The 22,618-nt window shown below is 47.7% G+C and overlaps 1 protein-coding gene and 1 long non-coding RNA gene across 6 annotated transcripts; one reads left to right on the top strand and one right to left on the bottom strand.

Annotated features, from left to right (window-relative positions):
* Positions 1–4,516: 4,516 nt before the first annotated feature.
* LOC125618507 lies at positions 4,517–10,588 on the top strand. Of its 3 annotated transcripts, XR_007349838.1 has the most exons (4): positions 4,517–5,540; positions 7,082–7,227; positions 8,269–8,337; positions 10,398–10,588. It is a non-coding gene; the product is annotated as an uncharacterized LOC125618507 (long non-coding RNA). The 3 variants fall into 3 exon arrangements; XR_007349837.1 differs by lacking the exon at positions 10,398–10,588 and having other exon boundaries at positions 8,269–8,364; XR_007349836.1 differs by lacking the exons at positions 8,269–8,337; positions 10,398–10,588 and having other exon boundaries at positions 7,082–7,279.
* On the bottom strand, positions 8,216–22,344 carry Fcamr (Fc alpha and mu receptor). 3 transcript variants are annotated; one of them, XM_048809519.1, is made up of 10 exons: positions 21,969–22,344; positions 19,906–20,089; positions 19,689–19,816; positions 16,993–17,053; positions 15,488–15,631; positions 12,675–13,013; positions 10,859–11,536; positions 10,489–10,636; positions 9,736–9,854; positions 8,216–9,157 (listed from the first exon to the last, which is right to left on the bottom strand). In XM_048809519.1, exons 3-10 carry the CDS (start codon positions 19,725–19,727, stop codon positions 8,976–8,978), a joined length of 1,710 nt encoding a protein of 569 aa, XP_048665476.1. In that variant the 5' UTR covers positions 19,728–19,816; positions 19,906–20,089; positions 21,969–22,344; the 3' UTR covers positions 8,216–8,975. The 3 variants fall into 3 exon arrangements, with proteins under 3 accessions (XP_048665476.1, XP_048665475.1, XP_048665477.1); XM_048809518.1 differs by having other exon boundaries at positions 10,489–10,708; positions 21,969–22,341; XM_048809520.1 differs by lacking the exon at positions 15,488–15,631 and having other exon boundaries at positions 10,489–10,708; positions 21,969–22,337.
* Positions 22,345–22,618: the final 274 nt, after the last annotated feature.

Here is a 22,618-nt window from a genome sequence, read left to right as displayed (position 1 = left end):
AAAAGTGAAGTCAGAGTCTGGGTTTTATTTTAGCTAACCACTGATTCATGCTAATGTGCTAACCCACAATCACAGGTTTGAATAGCAAGAAAAGAAAGCATTTTTTTAAAATTCTGGAGTTTAATTCCATATCCTAAACTCATATCCTGGGTGATGTGAAGGAAAAAAATAGTTGCACAGTAACTTTCAGGCAAACTCGGTCTTATTCAGTACCTCAGTCCCTTCATTCCAGGTTTAAAATTCAGTCTCTGAATTTTCCTTCCTTTCCGTCTCCCTTCTCTCCCTCCTAAGTAGCTGGGGTGACAGGCACCTCCGTGCTGGGCTCTGATCTGCTTCTTTTTGAGGCCCTCGGGAGATCCCATGCAGCAATGTCACACTCTGTAACCTTCTGGGTTCCAGTGTTCCCATATAATTGTGGGTGCAATTATATTAGCAAGATTGTGGGCCACCAAAGTTTTATAGAGGACAGACTAGGTGCAGGTCCTCTTGGCTCTGGAATTTCCAAATCCATCTGGATGTCCATCATTGTTAATCTCTTCTTTTCTACAGCAGCCTGGACTCAGCTCCATGGTGGTGGCAGGGAGCACACACATCAATGACTAAGTTCTCTTCCTGCCGTTTTAGCAATTTTCCTCCTCCCCCAGTTCCAAGGTGGATATCTGGGGTGGGAGGGATGTAAAAGGTGATGGAGATGTTTAGGGACAGCGACAGGACAAGCCTGCTACTGGGAGACGACAACTCCTTTCAAAAGTTTTCTTAGACCTCTCTTCGTTTGAGCTCAGTAGTCAAGGTATTTGTAGGGTACGCTTCCTTGTTTCTCAGTAATCTGCTTCTCCCAACGCAGGGAATAACTTGCGTCTAGTTGTCTGGGCTGGCAAGAGAAACCGGCATAGAACTTGATGGGCAAAGGCTTGTGGGAGGGAGGGAAGAGCATCCATTACATGGTTGTTTCTCATGCTGCCTGGAGGAGGGGGCAGATTTCCTGCCCTATTCTGTTTTTCCATGATGGTGGGTAGCTTACCAGATCATGTTCTGGTACATGTTCCCAGTGGCATCCAAAACCGTTTTAGCTGACTGTGTCAGACACACATGCCATGGGCACAGATACACACAGATATATACACCACATACCCCCACATACCCAAAGCCCACCTATCCCACGGATCCAGCTAAGGGACAGGGGAAAGTGAACCGTAGAAGCCAGGAAGTTAAAGTCTTGTGACCTATTTAGAGCTCAGCGACACACTGGTAGCGTGATTGAAGTCACTAGCTTCCCCTTCCACACTGCTGTGGTTTTCCTACCTGGAACCTGGTGGCCCTGTATCCAGCCCTGGGGGACGAGGGACCAGCCAAGAGGGTTCAACTGCCCAACTTGATAATGACATCCCTGGTGGTGATCATGCTTTCCAAAAATTGGATCTCTTTGTCTGTTCAAACCACCCTTCCTCTTTTTAAAGTAACAATAGAGAAAACATATAAGAAGAGTAGCTTCTCATTTGCTTTGCATGACTCTGGGAGCTGGCCTGAGTCAGTGTGCCGGGAGGTGCAGAGAGATGGGTCTGGGGTCAGCACACGGGTGTCCTGATCGTAGTTCTGCCTCTAACTTGCTGAGTGACCTTTGCCAAGTCCCTTCCTGCTTTAGGTCTGCAGGCTTTTCACGTATTAAAATGAGAGAATAGGGCCAAATGGTTCCCTTCTAGTTTTAGGAGTCTGTGTTTTCATTGAGCACTGTATTAGTTTCTTGTGGCTGTTGTAACAAATGATTATGACTTTAGTGACTTAAGTCTACAAAAATATATTCTCCCTTAGTCTTGGAGGCTTGAAATCTGAAATCAAAGTGTCAACAGGGCCACCATGGAGGTTCTAGGGGACGATTCTTTCCTTGCTTCTTCTAGTTTCTAGCTGCTGCTGGCATTCCTTATGATCTTTGTTATGTAGCTGCACCACACCAATGTCTGCCTTCATGGTCACATTGCCTTCTGTGAGTCTTTGATATATTTCTGCCTCTCTCTTATGAAGATACTCATGATGACATGAGTAATATAATAATATTATATTATCTGATAATATAATATTATATTATCTGATAATCCAGGATGATGTTCTCATCTCGAGATCCTGAACTTAATCGCATCTACAAAGACACTTTTTCTCAGTCAGTACACATTTTCAGATTCCTGGGATTAGGATGTAGATGCTATAGTCCGGGGAAAGGAGATAAATTTTCAGCCTACCAAAAGCATCTATTCTGATCACAACCAATTAAAAGTCCAGGGAGATTAGAGACATGCAGGAGTGTGCATCCTTGTACCCAAGTTCACATAGTCTAGCAGAGGATCATCACTCGCATACAACACTATGAGGGAGTCCCAGTAACCAGGTGGCAGCCAGCATGCACAGGCTGCACAGCCTTGTGGAAAGGGTCTGGGCTCTGCACCTAGGCTGCCTGGTTCACATCCAAGCTCTGCCATCTGCGAGCCATGGACCTTGGGCCTAATTATCCTAACTCCATAAGGATGTTATAAAGATTAGGTATAATATGCACAGGGGTGGGAATTTAACTGGTGCTTATGATTCAACATCCAATAAATAGGACAGCATAGGCTTCCAGAACTGAGAGCGATTCCCCAGTGAATGATGAGGATTAGAGGGCAGAGAAGTGCAATGACTTGCCCAGCATGCATGGGGAGGGAATGGCATAGATGGCTCTATAACCAAGATCTTCCAGCATTGGACATTTTCCTCCACTTCCCAAAGCCCTTGCTCTTAGGTAGAATCTTTTGTGCTAGGGTTTCAACAGATAGTAGGGGATTTCCATTTACACTATCCAGAGAAGACCAGAGAGGGCCAAGCTCCCAGACACACACAGATGCAGCCCTCAGGCTGTCATGATTAACTTGTTGCTCGAAGACCATGGATGGACCCTATCACCAACAGAGGAGGGGAGCCCCGAGCCCACAGCCCTTCTCCTCTCTCCACTGTCCATCTGGCCTGCCTCTGTTTGAATGGTTCTTATGAGTGTGGCTTTTGCCAGTCAAATGAGATAAGAATGAACAGATGAAATGCTGTTTGCTACCAGTTCTCTGCTCCTATCTGCGGGTCTTTAGTTGGGTCAATGTTTAACCCTTGTCTGGAGTCAATGTTTAATCCAGGGCCAGTCAGCCCTGTAATCGAGCAGTCCCTCTGCAGCCTAGAATATGGAGTCACATTAGTATTAATCACTGAAAAATAGCATGTGACAGAGAATCTGCCCAAGCCTCAAATAACATCCTCTCTACCATTTTAGAAGATATTGGCTGCTTAGAATTAGAATACCACAGTGGCCACCTACTCCTGTCAACAGATAGTTGTAGAGTATTTCCTGACCCTTGCTGTGCATGGGCAGAAGCACAGCATTTATTCTTCTTATTCCAGTTCTGCCTTTTGGGTTGGGGGAGAAGAGCATGGAAGGGGGACTGTTGTTCTTCCTGCTGACTAGCAAGTGTGGCCACTGCTTGGAAGCCTGCTGGGAGAGCCAGGGCTGGACTAGTCTAGCAGGTTTGGCTTGGGCAAGTGTTTTGAGAGTTTCTGAACCTGGACTTATGCTTGAAGGCCCCAACCTTTTCCCGGAATGAGTCTTTCTGTTTTGGAGCAGGTGCAGGATGGAGGAGAACTATTTATAAAAAGACTCTCTACAGGCCTGACTACTGGGTGATAGATAGTAGAGTGGCTTTCCAGGGTCATTCCTTAGGAGCTCAGGGTATGACATCTACAATCTGGTAGAATCTTGCCCCTGAGAGAATAATCAAAGGATGGCAAACTGGGTGGGGTGCAGGGAGAGGGTGAAAGAAGCGAAGAAGGCTATTGGCAGGTTAGTGACTCCAATCTTTGAATAGTGTTGGACCTACTGATCAAACACATGCAAGTGAAACTCTGATCTTTTCTTTCTCCCAAATGAATGTCCGGATCACCTCCTTTTCCTTGACTGCTCGCTATGTCACTGCCCAGATGTTTAGTCCCTCAATTATTTTCCTAGCTCAGTTGACTCCCAACCAGAGAGTGGAAACAATACTCCTTCTGGGGCCTGTAGGGTGGAAGGGTTGTCAGTACCCTTTCTCATTCTGACTGGAAGAGGGGTGAAAGCAAAGGCTTGTGCCCCGGGGACTGGGTCCATCTTTCCCTGAGGAGGTTGTGATGGCCCAGGGAGCAGCAAAGCTGAGCATCGAAAAGCCTAGAAATGGAAAGTTGGCTGTGGCCCAGAAGATCTCTTGGTTCCCCTTTGGGGTTGGTTGCTGAGTTCCAAGGAACCTTTATTCTCTGGTTCTGAGTGGCAGGGACAAATGAGCAAACATCTTCTGAAGTTAACAAACCACTCTCCTGCCCTTTCTGACCTCCACACCCTGGCTAGGGAGGAGCAGAAGGAGGAAAAAATTTTTGGAGTAGACATCCAAAGTCAATAGGTAAGTGTCAGGTAACAGGGCCCAGCCTCTCTCATAAGCCACTGGAGTCCCCCCCAAAAGGCTGACTGTTTCCTTGTTCCTGGTCTGAGTCTGGCCTTCAGCCCAAGGTCTGCCTGGCAGGTAGCCACTGGAAAACTGTCCATGTTATCCCCTGCAGCCTGTGCCCATCTAACAAGCCTTAGTGTTTCCATCTGTAGACGGACCCTTTCTTCCTGGTGATATATACTGCAAGTAACTTCGACTTGTCTGTACTACACTGGTGGTGGTGGGTGAGGAGAGAGCTGGCCAATGGAAAGTCCAGTCCAGTTGCATTTGCTAAGCGGACAGCCCTTCCCATGCCAGGCCCTAAAGAAGCAAACTCTTTGATGCCCTATTTCTGAACTCTTGTCACAAGTGAATTGCAACATCTTTATGGCAACTTGGAAAACACTTTGGACTTGGTAGCCCTGGTTTTCTCCCTCCTCTCTAAAATACTCAGGGTTGGGGAGGTAGGAATTTGAAATTCAGGGAGAGAAGTGGCCTTTGTTTGACCTCCATGCTGAGAGCAGAACTGGTGGTTCTAGACACAGCAGGCAAATACATGGGGAGTGAAAACTAGGCCAGAGGTTGAAAAAGGCAGAACATAAAAATAGAGTCCAGATCCTAATCGGTGAACGTGTGTCTTTAGTGGGACCAGGAGGCAAACGGTGGCCGCTGGCCGGGTGACTCACTACTGGAAGTTCCACATGCCTCCAGAGGTCTAGGTGGGGTCCTGTGGGGCTGGCACGTCTCTGTGGTCCACCTCGGTTTCAGCTGGCCCTGTGAAGAGTGGCAATGGGTGAAAGCACATATTCTTGCAGTCAGTGAAGGGAGCAGGCTGCCCTGGGAGGGCGGTGCCTATAAGCCAAGTTGTGTCACTTAATGAAGAATGGATAGCAGGGTGACCAGAGAAAGTCCACTTCCTTCAGTGCAGTCTCCGTTCTCCAGTCCACGTTTGCCAAGTTCTCAGCCCTGTATCTGTGCACCAAAGGGACATAACCAAATATGCCGTGTCTACTTGGTTGAAGTGCGTGATAGATCTTTCTGTGATGCACCTTCTTCTCTGTGTGACCGAGGCTGCTGGTGAGCAGATTCTGCTTTTCTCAGACCATACTGGCCATTGGAGGAGGAGAAGCATCCCCCAAAGTGTCAGCAGAGGACAGTGAGAAGTTGGCTTAGGGTCAAGCATTTGCCTTGAGTAACCTTAGATGGATACTCCTATGGATCATTTCAGATCTGAGTTCTACTCGTAGAAATGCCAGCAAGCACCCCAGGGCTGGTGCCTGAATTTTTAGCTCTCAGGACTTTTTTTTTTTTTTATGCTTCAGTAGGCCAGGACAAGAATAAGCTACTTAATGAGGAAAGAGAACAAATTACCGGAAAGGATTGTGCAAGCTAAAAGAGAGAAGCAAGCCTTTGGAACTCTAAGCAGGAAGAGACCTGAGCAGTTGAACAGTCTGTAAATTCAAATGAGGAGAGAGGCAGATGGCATAGCAATCAAGGAGGAATGGAGGTAGACCTTGTGTTCAAGTTTCAGCTTGCCCTTTCCCTGGTAGTGTAACTATTTAATTTTTCTGGGCCTCAGTTTTCTCATCTGTAAAATGGGAACCAACACACCTTCCTTTCAGAAATGTCACATCAAATGTGACAGAAGGTGCTGTGTGGAGACACAGGAACGAGCAGCAGCAGAGCTAATAAGCAGGAGGAAGGGAGTGTTAGAGAGCTGTGCCTTGACCCAGGAAGCTGCTTGATCCTATGACAATCAGTGGCTTTCCTGCACTCTGTACTAGATATCCATATAGAGGTCTCCCTGATTATAGCCCAGTGGTTTCCCTGCCCCTTGTCTCAGTGGTGAGGACATTGTGCTACCAGGGAGATAATAGGAAATAAAAAGATAAAATCTCTGACCTTATACCTAGTGGTATAGCTGGTTTGCTCTGTGTATTCTGTTTCAAGCCCTTTAAGAGAAACTCCTGACCCAGCCGCTCATCAGTTGAGCTATAAAGGAGAGCTGTGAACACTTGGGACTACCCTGCTTCCTTCCCTCTATACTGTCCTCAGATCTTATCTCTGTCTCCTCAAAACTCCTGGCCCTGACATTAACCTTGGCTCTGCACTGGCTCTTTCTTTGAGCTTGTACTGGCACCTTCCCCTGGTGCATCTCAGCTCTCTAGAACACTCTTACTCCTGGACACTCTCTTGGCTCCAGTCACTTGCCCAACTCACTGGCTGGACGGGTCCCCTCCTGCCCCGAAGATAGGTAGCCGAACAGGACATTCTAGCTGCTCAATTCCAGAGAGAAATTACCAAAGCTGTTCAGAGGAAGGAAGCAGAGGGTGGCCAGGAAGCTCTTCATGAGGATCAGATCAGAGAGAGGCCAGGAGAGTCTCGGGTGATTTAATGGCTTAGTGCAGGGGTTGGCATATTAGTTCAAAGGCCAAATGCAGTCTGCCTTCTGTTTCTGTGAATAGGTTTCGTAGGAACCTAGCTGTGGTCATTGGCTTCTGTGTTGCCTCTGGCTGCTTTTGTGCTACTCAGGAAGAACTGAGCGGCTGCCACAGGGACTGCAGAGCCTGCAAAGGCTAAAATATTTACTGTCTGTTTTTTTTTTTTTTTTTTTACAGAAAAAGTCAACGGACCCCTGGTTCAGTGCTCTGGTCTTCTCTACAAGTGATCTGAGGAAGTCCAGTTCGGTGAGATTGCTTCTCTGAACAGGAGTCCAACACACATAATGTCCAACCCTCAAAACTATTTGCAATGTGCAAATAAGGTATACAAAAGGCTCTGAGAATTCCTGCATAAAAGAATCTGTTGTTCTTTAACTTAATATTTCCCAAACTTCTTTGAACTGCTAAATCTTTTCCTTAGCACCTCTTAACATCCCGAGAAGCTGGTGTTCTGTGGCTGCCCCCAGAAAATGCTGTTTAGATATAAAGAACAGCCTGACTTCTTGACCCATCCCTGCCACCAATGAGTCAGGTGGCCTTGGCTGAATGATGCACCTGTCAGGGCCTGCTTTCTCACTGATTGAAGGGAATGATGGTGTCTGTCCTGTCTCTCTTATAGGTTCTTCAGGTAGGTCCCCAAGATAGCAGGCATGAAAGGTATAGAGGGATGACTGTGGTCTTTGGGTGACTAGTTTTCTTTCTTCTATCATATAACAATGGGGAAAAGGCACTAGGCCAAGGGCACGAGTTCTCTACTAGTCCTCACTTTGCTATCTATCACGAGATGGGTTCACCGAGTGACTTGAAACAGGTGACTCCGTGACCAGGCCTCAGTTTCCTCACTTCTAAGCTGAGGGGTTTAGACTAAATCTTTAAGGATTTATTAGCTTGGAAATTCTATGGTTCTATTCGGTTAAATGCCTGAACTTGCTACTTCTCTCTCACAAACCATGAAAACTGCATCTCTTTGGTTTCCTTGGTCCTGGACCAGGTATGAGGAGGTACTGCTGAGGGATTTCTGATGCTGCTGACAGTTTAGGAGGCAGAGCCTTCTGAAAATGTCTACTTGACAGTTCTCAACTTGATGTTGCTAGCGCATGAGGGGCAGGAAAAGAGCAGATGCGATTCCTAAAAAGACAGTGGGATCCAGGGTGGAGCAAAAGTTCCCCAACAGACACGAGGTAACATGGTCATCAGGCGGAATCCACATAAAATTCCTCTTTTGTCTCCTACCCTGTCCCCCAACACCATTTTCCAGCTTTGCCAACAGTCTGTGATATCAAGGATTTATAAGAAGTTGAACAAGAGGAGCTTTATAAAGATAAAAATTTACTAAAAAATACTTTCTTCCTCCATGAATTTAGGAAATTCCAGAAAGTCTTGGCTGAGTGAGAAGATCCATGACATAATGAGAATGGACCCAAAGAAAGGCTGTGAGTGGAGGGGTGGATTTTCTTCCCTTTGGTCTCCTTGTAGAAACTACCTACCAATAGGGACATTTAGGGGACTCCCAAATGAAGTGATGGAGACACAGGGAGATTTAGGGTGCTAGCCTGGGTGTCTCCTCAGAGGCCACCTAGTCCCTCTCTTCCCTCAGCCAGTCACAGATATTTATGGGGGAGCCCACCGAGTTGGAGATTCTCTTGGGACATAGATGGATAAAACACAGTTACTGCCATAAAGCAGTTTAGACTGGGCATGAACAGACAGGACCTGGCATGCTTGAGTAGACTTCAATGTGAACAGCAGACTTCATACTAACAGACAAGGGGGCACCCAGAGAGGGCTGGGGTGATGGTAGAGAAGTTGTCATCCTCCAGATCGGTTGGAAGCCTCTTACATTTTTAAACATGCAGGAGTTGGAATTCCACAGTTTTCCTAGGTGACCTCTTCCAGTGTCTAATAGGTCCTTTCTTGAAGCCTTCCTTGAGTCATTCGGCTACCTTTGGCTGTGGAGAAGGCTTCACCTTCTAGGCCTGAGACAGTCAGCTGCTGCTTCCCCAGGTGGACACGAGGGACTAAGGTCATGGACATGCTTGGTCTTGGTCCTCCTTCCATGGCACTGAGCCATTTATTTTTCCATTCCTGAGAGCCCTGGGTCCCTTTCTGGGGCCGTCGGATCTGCTTGGGTAGGAGAGTCACCCTGCAGTGTCTTTCTCTCCTCATGAGGCAGATGAGCTGGTGAAAGGGTTGACTCCAGGAAATGTGTCATCTGAATCAGGGTGACCCTGGGTGTTTTTTCTGCCTCCTGAGCTGCAAAGACACAGAGCAGGCTGTGAGGATTCTGGAGTGACCGACACTGAATTAATTGGATTCCTCACGGACCTTCTCAACCCACTACAAGTTTCTAAGAACTTCCCAAAACTTAGCAACTGAATTCCTTAGGACAACAGAAATTAGGCCAGGCCTTTGGGGGCCTGGCTTTGAGAATTTCAGCCTCCCTCCTTGCTCCCAGAAAATCTCACCCTTTCTTCACCAGGTCTGCACACCCAAAACACTTACTTTAGGAGTATTTAAACTTGGCACATGGCAGTGAGAGTATCCGTAGGCCAGGTAGGAGGGTGGACATGCAGTTTGGCCCATGGCTGGGCCCTGTACTCCTGCCCTCTGCCCTTGGGGTTGCTTATGCCTCTGTTAGCAGAGGTCCTGCCAATCTTCAAAGAGCTTCTCCTTGGGCTCTGTGATGCCACAGTTGATTCAAACTAGAATTTAGCTCTACATCCAAAAGTCCTGGCAACGACTCTAAACTGACCCAGGTCTGAGGTTATGTGGGAGGGGAGACAGGGACCAGTACCCTCTACCTAGCTTCAGGGCCACTCAACTCAACTTACATGGTCCATTTCCTTGGAGCTTCCTTTGCAATAGGACCAGAGCCACAATCAGAAATGGGGCTAGCACAGTGCAGACTGGAGTCAGGATCTGAAAGCTGCTCTCCACCTCTGGAAAAGCACTGGAGGGGATGGGAAGAGGACAAGAGAGGAGAGGTTAGAGAGGACAGAGGGTTAAAGGGCCCACGCCCCTCATTTTACAGATAGAGAAAACAAGGCTGGCTGGTGGGCCCAGTTCCCATGGCTGGTTAGGAGCAGAGATGGGGTTGCTGCCTTTAAGTCTCAAACCCCAAATCCTTTGCTGAATTCCACCCTCCTGTGTGTGGCTGCACTGTGTTCCCTAGTGAGAAATGGGGCAATTGGGAGGAAGGACTCTGGGCTTGGCATTTGGCTCTGCCACAATCTTTCCTTGTGGCTTTGGCAAGTCACTTCCCCTCTCTGGAACTCCTGTTCCTCATCTTAAAAAAAAAAAAAAAAAAAAAGTTCTAGAAGTTTCCAACCTAAACATTCGATAGAATGTTCTAACATTTAGATTTTGCCTGCAAGCCATGGGAACATATTCAGGTAGCCCCTCACCAGGGTCTTGCAAGGACCCTGAGTGGGGGAGGGTGTTGATGCTTCTGTCCCCTGCCCTTTACTGTCCCCTGCCCTTTACTGTCTTGCAGGTATGAAAGGGAGAGAAGAAAGAAGAGGGAGAGGGGCATGCCAGGATCGGGAGACATGGGGTCAAAATCAGAGGAGGGGCCTGGGGCTCACCTCTTCATGGAGGACTCCATGCCAGGGGGCTTTAGGGGGCCTGTTGCTGGAGCCTGACTTGGTGTTGCTTGGGAGCCTGGTGCTGGGGTCTGACTTGGCGTTGCTTGGGGACCTGTTGCAGGGGTCTGACTTGGCGTTGCTTGGGGACCTGTTGCAGGGGTCTGACTTGGCGTTGCTTGGGGACCTGTTGCAGGGGTCTGACTTGGCGTTGCTTGGGGACCTGTTACTGGGGCCTGAGTTGGTATTGCAGGGGTCTGACTTGGCGTAGCTTGGGGACCTGTTACTGGGGTCCGACTTAGCATTGTTTGGGGACCTGTTACTGGGGCCTGAGTTGGTATTGCAGGGGTCTGACTTGGCGTAGCTTGGGGACCCCTGTATCCCACAGTGCTGTGTAGGTCTCCATAAGTGCTTCCTTCCACAGATGCTGCCTCTGTGCTCGTGGTGTCCAAGGTCCACATGCCTGTAGGTGGGGTTGCTCCTTCAGTGGAGCCCAGGGCTTGTTGCCTAGAAACAGGTGTTGCTTCTCGGAGGGTTTCCTGGGCCAGCTGTTCTGAGACTGGGGCTGATGGCCTCATGGTTCCTGTGGTTCTCCTGGCTGCATCTGGCTCCGTCCTGACCCTGTCTGTTTCCTGCCCTGCCCTATCAGCCTCAGTAGTCCTCTCCTTCCCACTCTCGCTGGCCCTAGGTGTGTTCGTGACTAAGCTATAGGTGCCCCACTCCTGAACACTTTCTGTTGTTTTGAACACACTTCTGGGTTTTGAAGCTGGACTCTCTGGAGCAGGGACTGTTGCCTTGATGGACCCCTCTGCCCCACTGCCTGTCTCCAGAGCTTCTTCCCAGGCTGTAGCAGGGGTTTGTCTTCCCTTTGCTGGAGCTGTGATTTTGCTGGTTCCGGAAGTTGAAGTAACTCTGTCCCATTCTGTCCCCTGTCCTAGAGTATGGGTGGCTCCTGGGGTCCATCTGTTGGATGCTGGAGATCCTGTCTCAAAGGATGTCGTGACTAGCTCACCAGCAGCTGAAGTGGCTGTGGGGATGGTTTCGGAAGGACCTGTGTGAACAGCAGAGAGGGACACATGGGGAGGCTATCCAGGGCACCAACTAGATTTAGCAAAGATCACTGGGTTTAAAATATTTGCTAAACAGCATGCAGCCTCACTCAGAGGTGCAGTCTTTGACCCATATGTTGGATACAATAGAGAGGTGGGAATCCCAGATGTATCCTCTAGACCCTTGCAAATTCCTAGCTCCTTCTCCCAGGCACACATATTCTCTATCTAGCTGTCCACATTCCAGGTGCTGCCCTTACCGCAGAGGTGCACAGCCCATTAGGTACTGCTCTTCAGAAAAGGAAAAAAGAAACACAGGCTCCTGCAGAGCAGCCAGGCACAGCAGATGGGTGGAGAGCAGCTGCCCAGGAACCCCATCTGCTCTCCTTGCTGGCGCTTCTGACCTGCGTCCTCCAGCACAGAGTGGCTCTCATGGTCTCGAGGTCCTCCCTCTCACTCTGGAACCTGCCACAGAGGTCTGGGCTTGGGAGCTGTCAAATGCCTGCTGAGAGGTTCTCCTGGCGCAGGAGAGCCCAGTCCCAGTTCTTCTGTCCTGCCTGTCACAGTTCCTCTGTAGTGCTGGCCCCTTTTGCATGTCTGAACACAGAAGTCTCAGGACCCCAAGAAGCCACATTTTCTGATTCACTGCCTGCTCAGAACCATCTCCATATATATGTTCCACAGCATTGGGGCAGGGGTCGGGGATAAGGAGGGAGAGCTCATGTGCATTCGATTGGAAGGTTTTTCCTAATATTTACCTTTTTTTTTATTATTATTGTTGTTGAACGCAGGGGTGAGCCACATCCCCAGCCCTTTTTTGTATTTTATTTAGAGACAGGTTCTTGCTAAGTTTCTTAGAGCCTTGCTAAGTTGCTGAGGTTGGCTTTGAACTCGCGATCCTCCTGCCTTAGCCTCCTAAGCTTCTGGGATACAGGTGTGTACCACCGCGCTCAGCTATCTACCTTCTTTCTGAAGGCAAGTTCCTTCTGAAATGAAAGGCTACCTCTGAGAGTCTTGACCTGCCCAATCTTTCCTCAGCGTTTTCCAAAGGTTTAAGCCTCGCTCGCTGTGCCTGGGTCTTCTCTTGCTCCTTCCTAGCTCAGCCTTCACCACATGAGGCTCATCAATCATGGCTCATACCTGCAGAGACCGTCAGATTCATGTTCAAGAACAGCCTGTTGTTTCCGTCTCCAATGCCACAACGGTACTGTCCCACATCATGCAGGGACAGTTGGGACAGCCTCACCACAAAGAAGCTGCTCTGTGGGAAGTCTGCTAGAGTCACACGACCCTGGTAGTCACGGTGAGTGTAGTGGTTGCTGGACACAATTGTGTGGCAGATCCTCGTTGGCAGCTGCAGACGGCACCAGTACTTCCTCTGGTGCCTGTTGGCTGACGAGGGGGTGTAATGGCACTGGATGGTGACAGCTCCCCCAGGTTTCCCAGCTACCAGCTTCGGGCCCTTCAATGTATTTGCAGCTGCAGGCAGAGAAAAAAATCAAAGGGGAGGAACAGGGTGGGGAGAGTCACTGTTGGGGGAATTTTAAGCCCAAATGCTACTAAAATAGATCACAGTGAAAGTGGAGCCGAATCAGTACAGAAATGGAAGAACTTAGCCATTGGGGAAGCAGGAGTCACCCCAAGATGTGGAATGCATCTGTACTCAAGGCCCCAGCTGGAAGATGAAAACACAGTAAGAATCTTACTCACTGCTTAGCTAACACTGATCACATGCTAGGTCTCCTTAACCAGTCCACCTGGGTTCATTCCATGCGCTCCAGGACAGATGTTTGAAAAGATGCCATCTAAGCTCATCTAAGAGGGCTGGGGCAGCACCTGACACAGGGGTCCCATTTGCATGCAATGCAAAGATATGAAATGGTGAGAAAATATTAGTGTGCTTTTTCTCTAAAAGGAGAGTGTGCCCTGAAACACAGGAATCCTGCTCTGCTTGGTGGGTACCTCTCTGGATTACAGCTGCAGAATTTTTCACACTGGCTATTTCTCTGCACAAGCAGGAATGACCAAGTGCCACTGTGAAAGGACAGAAGAGTGTACTGTGAAGGTCGCCTTTGGCATTAAGCCTAAAGGGAATTCCTAGGCAAACCACAATGTAACGGTTGCTGAGTGACTTTAATTTGATAAGGTGCTAGCAGAAACAAAGTTTATTCTTTCTCTCGCTGCCTCTTTGTACTATCTCTGTGGATTTCTTTACTCCTTGATAAAATTTCAGGCATAGTAGTCATTGTCTAGTAGCTTTAATTTTCTCTCTTGGGTAATAAAAGTCCAGTCTAGTGTGAAATGACATATCCAGCCCAGTACAATAAAAGACTGCAATGCCAGTCTCATGCAGTCAAAGTTTTCCTTTCTTCCAACGGGGCTTAGAGGCCTACCATGGAGGAGGGGGACAAATTGGGGTCCCTTGTTTTGCTCCCTCCTTCCTCTGTTCAAACCTGCTCTCTGTGGCCTCTCCATGGTTGGGCACAGAACAGAGAGGACAGGTGAAAGAGACAGGAATCATCTGCCCTTGGTGCTTTCTGCACATGGCAAATGTCTAAAACAGTCTCTCTCTCTCTCTCTTTTTCTTTTGCCACTCAGATATATTTTTGGTGGCTTTGGTGGTTGATCCCTCCTTGTGAGACCAGCTTTTCCTCTGCTAACCTTTTTTTGGATACTGGCAACCACCCTATGACTTTTGACCATCTGCCCCTCCTTTTGTGGTCACAGTGTCCTCTGGGTGGACCTTTCAATGGAGGCCCATTTGGTCACAGTAAGCACACCTTTGTCCTGCTGTCAAAAGAAATCTGGGACATATGGATGGCTTTCTAGAAGTTCCTTCTCTTAATTGGCTTAAACTGGGGACAAGCAGGTGGAAGGGATCCAGCACACTGGCAACTCTCTCCAAAACAGCTCCTCTGCCCTCTGAGGAGTGTTCTTTGGCTTGGATGGCTGTATGGTGGGCTATCACTGAAAGCAGGTGTACGTTCTGTTTCTACAGTCCTGCAAGGAGGCTCAGCATCTTGCTTTAGCATGTGGGTACCTGGCAATTTGCTCTAGGTCCTTAGGGTCTCTGAAGTCAAGAAAGTTCTGTTTAATATTCTATTGCCAGGAACAGCTAAATAATTTGTGGGTCTCAGTGCAAAATTAAGCTGCAAAACCCCTTGTTCGAAAGTTACTAAGAATTTCTAGATGGTCACAGCAATAAATTAAGCCAAGTACTGGGTCCCTGTACGTGAGCTGACTCTGTTATGTGTGCTTAGGTCTAATCACAAGAAGAGTAGAGGTCATACAAAGCTATATTATATTAATGCTCACTGTAAATTTTACTAAACAGTCTACCCAATCATGCTGCAGATGACAACATTAAATGATAACTTATTATTAAAGGTAAGACTATTCACAATTACAAACAAGGACCAGCAATGATGCTTTGATAAAGCATTCAGGAATTCTCCTGATCTCCATGTGGCACATTTGAGAGGAGCAGGGTTCCATTAATCAGCAGAGTGGGGAGGTCTGACTTAGCAGTAGAAAACCGACTGAGAATCCTTAATCAACTCTTGCAATGCACATTTTTTTCAAATTAATTTGTAAGTAAAGAACCAATACCTTAAGAACTCATGTGGTAGCAGACTGATCAGTAGCTCTTGGTTTTATATTATGATTAAGGGGTTATTTGGGGAATTTTATATTAGTTATCTGTGAGAATATCACCTGTGAGAATTAAAGAATGGGCTAGCACTTTAGGATCTATGTGCTACCACCTGACGGCTCTGACACCAATTCTTTGCCCTTGGTGCGCGTGGGTGCTCCTGGCTCTCACCCACCCATCATTACCTGTTGCTATGGCCTCTCTTAGGGAGGGCTGAGTGGGGCCTGCAGTTGAAGGGACTTGAGCCAGACTTGGTGTTAGAAAGGTCTATGGCAGTACAAAGGGAGAGGAGGGGCTGTACCTGCCAAGGAACTCTCCTCCTGCCAGCAGAGGGGTGAGGAAGACAAGAATGTTTCCATGATGCAGAGATGGGTGCCAGAGGGGAGAAAGTTGTCCTGCAGCCATCTGAGATGGGGTCCTCTGTGTGAAGGGGCCAAAGAAGAACCTGGGCAAAGGGAGGGAGCTGAACCATCAGCTCCAAGTGTCCACAAAGTCACCCACAAAAGGAAGAGGTGGGAAGAGCAGCCAGCTCTGAACCCCGACTTGGCAATCCCATCAATTAGGACCTAGCAGTCCTCATGCCTCTCCTCTCTCCCATTGCTCTGACCCCACTGGGATCCCAAGTGTCAGGGAAGAGAGGAAGGCAGCAACCATACCCCATTTCTGGTCTGCAGGGCTTTGCTGGCGGGGGGTGGGGGGGGATAAAGAGTAAATCTCTGAACACAGATTAAGGCACTGATCAAAATATTTAGCTGGACACTAAAAATGATGACAACTAGAACACTTGACACTTAGCAACTAATTTCTAACTTTTCACTATGTTAGCAGAAAAATCATGAGCCTGCTTGGTTGGGGGCAGTGGAAGCCTTCTTTTATTGAAAAAAAATTAAAGGAGACAGTGGGATATTAAAATAAGGAGGTGGTGTGATTATATAATATAGAGAATACCTAGTCAAATATGAGCTGCCTTTGATTCATTAATACTTTGATTTGTTGGTAAGCCAGACATGGTTTATCCTTTTTGGTATTATCATAGCATTTCCATTCATTTACTAATTAATTTCTAAGCTTCCACTTGGAAGTAGATTTTAGGTAGTAGACATTCTAGGCACATGCTGTAGTCCTCAGTGGCTCCCCATTACCATAAAATCCAGATGCCACTGGAGAAGATAGGGACATTTATTATCTGAACCCGACATAAAGCTGGTCAGCCTCACCACATGAGCCTGCAGGGACCTGTAGGGCAGGGATCCCGTCTCTCATTTCTCTGTCCCCAGTGCCTGGCATGTAGTCAGACCTTCACAAGTAAGAGTAAAACAAGTAAGTAAATGAATACGAGATGACTTTTATTCAGACGTAGTTTCTTTGTAGACTCTGAGCTTTTAAGAGGAGGGAAGTGTCTTCATTTTTATGTCCTTAGTGCTGGGCCCTGCACTTTGGAGTTTATAGAATGAGTGGTAAAGAAGCCTCGCTATATTTCTTTCTTGTGCACACCCTGGAACTTTTATCTTGAAAGTGGAGCTCACTTTGGGTCACCAGCTCAAAGGAAAGAGAGCAGAGTACCAGAACAATGAGTAGCAGAGCAAATGTCCCAAGTTCTGCCACAGGAGCGCTCACCTCTCTCATTTCCCCAGCCCAGATCTGACCACTCCCGGGCTCCACTGCATGGCCCAAGGCCCCAGGACAGAAAGCCATGGATGTGCCTCAACTGTGCAGAAATCCACTGCGCTGCCCTCCAAGAATCTCTGCAGCCTGAAAGGCTCGGGTCTGGTTAAGCCCTTAATCTGGACTGTGTTTGGGACTCACCTTGTAGCAGGCACAGTACAAGGAGGAGGGGCATTTTCCATCCTGCCCCCTGGTGGATGACCTGCAAAAAAACACTGTAAATGGAAAGAGGCCTGAGGGGAGGCAAATGGGAAGCTGGGTGAGCAGCCCAGGGGATGAGCACCTTCTGCCTTTGGGACCTCTGTTGGCTCAGAGAAGGGGCTGGGGTGGGTATATCCAAGAGCAAGACAAGGACTGCCCTGATTGACTCTGTCCTCACACTCCTGAGCACGCACATGGGTCACTGGCACCACAGTGAAGTGTCCCTTACCTTTAGCTCTGTGTATTCAGAAGAGACAGAACTCTGCTCTAGGAGACCAGCTCCAGCACCCACTTGCTGATGCCGAGCTGTGAATTTGGATGGAGCACGTAGAGTGGAAAGGGCGCATGCTTGAAGTTGGACCTTAGTTGAATGGCAGGGCCTTGGAAAAGGTAGTCTCAGGGCTCCATGGCCCCCCCCCCAAATATGCATGCTCAGGAGTGGGAGGACAGAGTCACCCCTTCTCATGGGAATGAGAGAATCTGTGTGGGGTCATTGTGCAACATAGCTAGGAGTGCGGGTAGGTGGCGGGCGCTGCACCTGGGGTGTAGAGAATTCCCCTTGGCTCTTGCATTCTTCCTTGCAGAAGGGGAATTGGTTCCTTCAGGGATAGTCTCCTTCACTGCTAGTGTACATACAGTAAGAAGGAGCTAAAGGTTAAACCTCAGGCCAAGCTGCTATCGGCACTAGGGTGCCACTGTATTTCTCCTTCACAGCTTCTAGAAGACCCTCTCTGCCCCCTGGTCTACAGGGATCTCCCTGTTCTGGTCTCTCCCATTGCCTGAGGAGCACCTGGGAGCAGGGCTATCTCATTCCTCTACCTTCAGGCTCTGAAACACGATTGGGCACAGGTAGGTGTGCAGTGCACAGCTCTTGTGCACAAGGATCCACCACTCTTAATGGCACTATAAAGGCTACCACTCAATGGCCTTCTACTGCTTGCAGATTGAAAAGAGAGATTTTACATTATACTTCTTTTATATTCTCCAGGGTATTTGTGGATACATTTGATTAATTAAAAATCTGCTTTTTGAATCCTGTCTACTGCCTGCAGTTCCTGGGACCTATAGTTGGCCCCTGTCTTTCTGCTTTAACACGTACTTCACTGATATTGAGAAGGTGCTCTTGGGCTGGGGTTGTGGCTCAGTGGAAGAGGGCTTGCCTAGCATGTGTGAGGCACTGGGTTCTATCCTCAGCACCACATAAAAATAAATAAATAAAATAAAGGTACTGTGTCATCTACAACTAAATAAAAAAAATTCAAAATCTTTAAAAAAGAAAAAAGATATTCACAGCCAATGGTTTGACCCCCAACTAGACTAACCACATGAAGCCATTGGCCAGTTTGGGACAAAGGCTATGCAGGGGGCAATTGAAGGGAGGATAAAAGGGAAAGGATGGAAAAGAAAAAAGAAGAGGAAAAAGGGGAAGAGGAGAGGAAGGGTAGGAGGTGAAAGGAGAAGGAAAAACAACGGAGAGGAGAAGAGAAAAGCCTAGACAGAGCCTATAGGGTGGGCCTGTAGCTGCAGCTTGTCACCTGCGTGGCCTCCCAGTCACCTTCACCAAGGCCTTTGGCTGCCCTATTGGCTGCCCCAAGAGAGGCCAGATTCTGAAAAGCCTCCAGGCTCCTCACACCCTAGACCCTTGCCTTCAGTGAGTCCCCTATCTCAGGTCCCGCCATGGCAGTCCTAGCCTCTCCCTGCCTCACCCAGCTTCCTGCCCTCCCAGGGTGCACCTGCACCTAATCCTTAATTTGATTAATATTCACCAAGTCCAGGCTACCTCTGGGGACGGCACCTAGACTCCCCTGGGCTAGTTTTTCTTTAGTGCTAAGTCCTAACACAGCACACACTGAGGCCAAAGTCTCTGCCCTGTGGTGCCCAGTTCCCCTGAAGCCCATGGTGCAGCAATCTCTGGGCTTCAGGGGTGAAATCTGCCTCCTTGGGGCAATGAGGAAGCACAGTGTGAGATAAAATGGCTCCAGAAGGTTATCAGCCTTGATTGGGGCCAGGAAGGATATCATTCAACGGAATGCTTCCAAGTTACCTTCCCCACCAATGACCTTCAGGAATCCCTTCTTCCTGAACAGGGAGCTCCAGTTCAGTGGCCTGGCCTGAAGGCTCACTGTGCTTTGGGGGGTTAAGGCCCCCTGGGGGAACCCTATGGTCCTCCTACTGGGCAACAAGGCCACTTCATCTCCTGCTCAGGCTGGTGATTGCCTTCCTGGTTCCCGACTACTCCTGAGCCCTACTTCTTTTCTACCCCAACCCCAAGCAGACAAGAAGGGCAGGGCTAGTGTGGTACACAGGGAAGAGCACAGGACCCGGATTCAGGAGGTTCTGTTCTGGCTGAGGCTGATGCAATGACCTTGGTCTTGACCTTGACTAATGCTGCATTCCTTGCAACTATAAAAGAAGAGTTTTGCCTCTGTGATCCCCATGCTGCTTGTTTCTAATGCTTACTGGTGTATTTCCCACAGGTTTTTAAGGAACCGTGTGCTCTGCTGGGGCCTAGCAGAAGAGTAGGAAGGAGATGCTGGAAGGAGCCCATCTGCTGCTCTGGGAAAGGCACTTGGGGGTATGTGTGATACCCCCGTTCAGGGCAAGACCCCCATCTCCAGGAGAAAATCTCACCTCACCTTTTGTTCTCTAGGCTTCCTTGGGGCTTTTCCATCCATCTCAGTACAGAAGCAAGATTTGCTTGGACTTTTCTTTGTAGCTGTAGGAAGCGTTGGCGTTTGCAGGTCTTCTAGGTGTTTCTTTATACCTGGAGAAAGAGAAGGCAGTACGGTGTGTTGGCAGAAGCTAGAGCTGGTGCTAGAAGACTGGGGTACACGGGACAGCTCTGCCACTCACCTCGGCCACTCACATCAAGGCCAGTTCGGGTCCTTGCTGTCCTTACTTATTCCTGCACAACTTTTCCAGGGCTGGTAATGGGAGCTTCAAGGAAACCGCCCGGATCTGCATTCTCTCTTCTCTGTGTCCGCTCCAGCATGGGGTCCCAGACTTTTTATCTGACCCGCTCAGGATCTCCAGAGTGCTGTGACAACCCAGTGGGAGACGAGGGACACTTTAAAACTCAGTAGAGGAATTCCCCTGCCGTCTGGCAGCTGTGCCCTCCAGCTGACCTGGCCCCTCCGATTCCCGGGGAGAAGCCATGTGGGCAGTTTGGTCACTGACTGCCGTTCGACTCCATGGCCTGGGGGTTATTAATCCACGTCTTGGACAAAAAAAAAAAACCAATGCAGTAAAGGAGACAGTCTTCTTAGGAAGAGGACAAGGGCAAGTGTGGCTTATCCAAATGGATGACACACCTAAAAAACACCCAGTATTCCCCTCTGGAAAACAGTTTATGGGGTTCTTTTCTTTGTAAAAGATATGATCTTCCTAACTCTGTTGGCCTTGAACTGGCACAGCCCAAGAACTCGACAGATAGGGGACTTCAAGGAATGGAGGTGCTGTGGATTGTAGTTAAAGACCCTCACCAGGACCCCTAATATCCCTGGGCCAATGAAAAAGGCCCTCTCTTCCCTGAAAATTGATTCAGATAGTACATGATTATAACTGTCAATGGCGGAACATATTCTCCGTGCACTCCCCATTCCGGGCTTGAAAATAGGTAGGAATGGAGTCACTGAAAGCTATTGGAGAAGAAAAGAGACAACTTTAAGGAATACTCAGAATATGACTGAGCTAAGGCAGTTTTGTGCATATGTGTGTGCTGTGACTGCTATCTCAGGCCTTGATCAACAGCTCCAGTCTTAGAGTCCCAGATCTTCAACCCCACATATGTTAGACTACATCTAAAATGTGAAAGGCCTCCCTTCAGAAACGATACCCTTGAGCAGCGCACAACCTAAAGAACCACATGCTAACCCTGTCTTCAGAGGCTCATCTCCAGAATTTAATGATACTCTCAAGCAGGTGGTACACAGGTAGCTAATGCCTGTCTATATTTTCCCCTCTCAGTTCCTCAGGGAGCGGTATCATACCATTTTGGATCTCACAGACTCTGGAGTTACTTTACCTTCTTGCCAAGTTTATATTGGAAAGTGATAGGGTCAGGTTACTTATTCTCTTTAAATCTTGCTTAATCTGTTAAGCAGGAAATAATAATATCTACCTCATAAAGATATTATGTGACATAAATGCAATCCATGTAACTCAAAGTGCCTAGCAAGTAGTAAATTCTCAGAAAACATAAACTGATAATATTATTAACTTAGTTTATAGCAAGAGGAAACAGGTGTCTTACAGTGATCAAACCTTCAAAAAAAATCTTTTGGAGGTTTTTGCCTATTTAGGATTTTGATTCTCTCTTTCTTTCATTTTGTATTCTTAAGCATATATTTTTCTATTTTATCTACTTTTCAACACTTTGAAGACTTTTTTTTTATTATCACTAGAGACGCAAATTACAGTAAAGCTCAGTAAGTTGTAATACACTGGACTTCTTTCACAGCAACATCCCTGAGCCATGATGTTCCTTCTCTGAAACTCTATGGGAGAAAACTCACTGACTCACTGGTTGCCTCTTCTGGGGATGTATCCGAATTGTCTTGCCCAGTACAAAGCCACCAGGGGCTTTTCCATTGGTTTATGATACTGTGGCCTTCTGAACTTAGGACCCAGACTTTGAATCAGGCTCAATAGCACTTTGACCAAATGCCAAATCTGGGAAGAACTTTATCCATTCTCTATTCATCCCTCCAACTTCCAACCCCTCAATCCTAGTATTAGTAAAGGATTGTATTTGCTAAACACACCCACCAGAGTAAAAATCAGCAAACAAAAAGCTAGCTCAAGCAAGGAAAGCTACTTGTGCTATAAAACAATCCCTTTGATCTCCCTCTGAAGCGTGTTTTCTAATGTATGTGGAGAGCAATGAACAGAGGTGTTTGTGCACTCATGGGGCTTACCCCGTTTGTTCCTCTTCCTGGGAAGTCACATTATTGCTAAGTTTTCTGCTCCACATACCCCCTGTGCCAGCTTTTTTTTCTATTCTTGTTGTCTGCCGGTTAACACATCTTCCCTTCTGGTTGCACTTGGCCTTCAAGTATTCTGGTCAGAACACTAAGTGTTAAAGAACACAGTGTTTACAAAAGGCTCACATCACTGCAGTCCTTGATCACTTACTGAGAAATCCACAAAGGAAGTTGAACTATGAAACTTGTCACTCCTCCAAATGACAACAGACATAAAAAGTATTTGTATAACACAAATAATCATTTTATAATGGCATTTAGCTGGTTTTTACAACCTCAACCATCATTTAGCTGATTGCAAAGCTTGTGATCCAGCAATATTCAACCCCCAATCACAGGAGGCATTCCAAAGGCAGTTAGAGAGTGCTGAGACAGGTTACATTCTTGTGCAGACTGCTGGCAAAGTGCAAAGAACCCTGGGAGATCATTTTTTAGATGTGGGTGTAATAGCCAAAATCCTTAGCTGTAGCTCATGTCAGCGTGTTGCTAATGGATTGTTGTAGGAAAGCGTGGTCAATAGCTCTTGGCATAATCTTTCTGGAGTGACTTGATTCTGGGGATTGAAGTGAACATGTTTCTTACTG

The sequence above is a fragment of the Marmota marmota genome, unplaced genomic scaffold, assembly GCF_001458135.2.
Source record: "Marmota marmota marmota unplaced genomic scaffold, marMar, whole genome shotgun sequence".
Taxonomy (NCBI): domain Eukaryota; kingdom Metazoa; phylum Chordata; class Mammalia; order Rodentia; family Sciuridae; genus Marmota; species Marmota marmota.
The sequence above is the reverse complement of the archived record's forward strand: the minus strand, read 5'-3'. Positions and strand labels throughout refer to the sequence as shown.

Excerpts from the sequence above, each read along its gene's own strand:
- Fcamr (XM_048809518.1), bottom strand. The coding sequence starts at position 19,727 with ATGGATGGAAAAGCCCCAAGGAAGCCTAGAGAACAAAAG. Across the intron at positions 15,632-16,992 it reads TGTACTGTGCCTGCTACAAG|GTTCTTCTTTGGCCCCTTCA; the intron begins GTGAGTCCCAAA and ends CCCTTTGCCCAG. Across the intron at positions 9,855-10,488 it reads ATGGAGTCCTCCATGAAGAG|TGCTTTTCCAGAGGTGGAGA; the intron begins GTGAGCCCCAGG and ends CATCCCCTCCAG.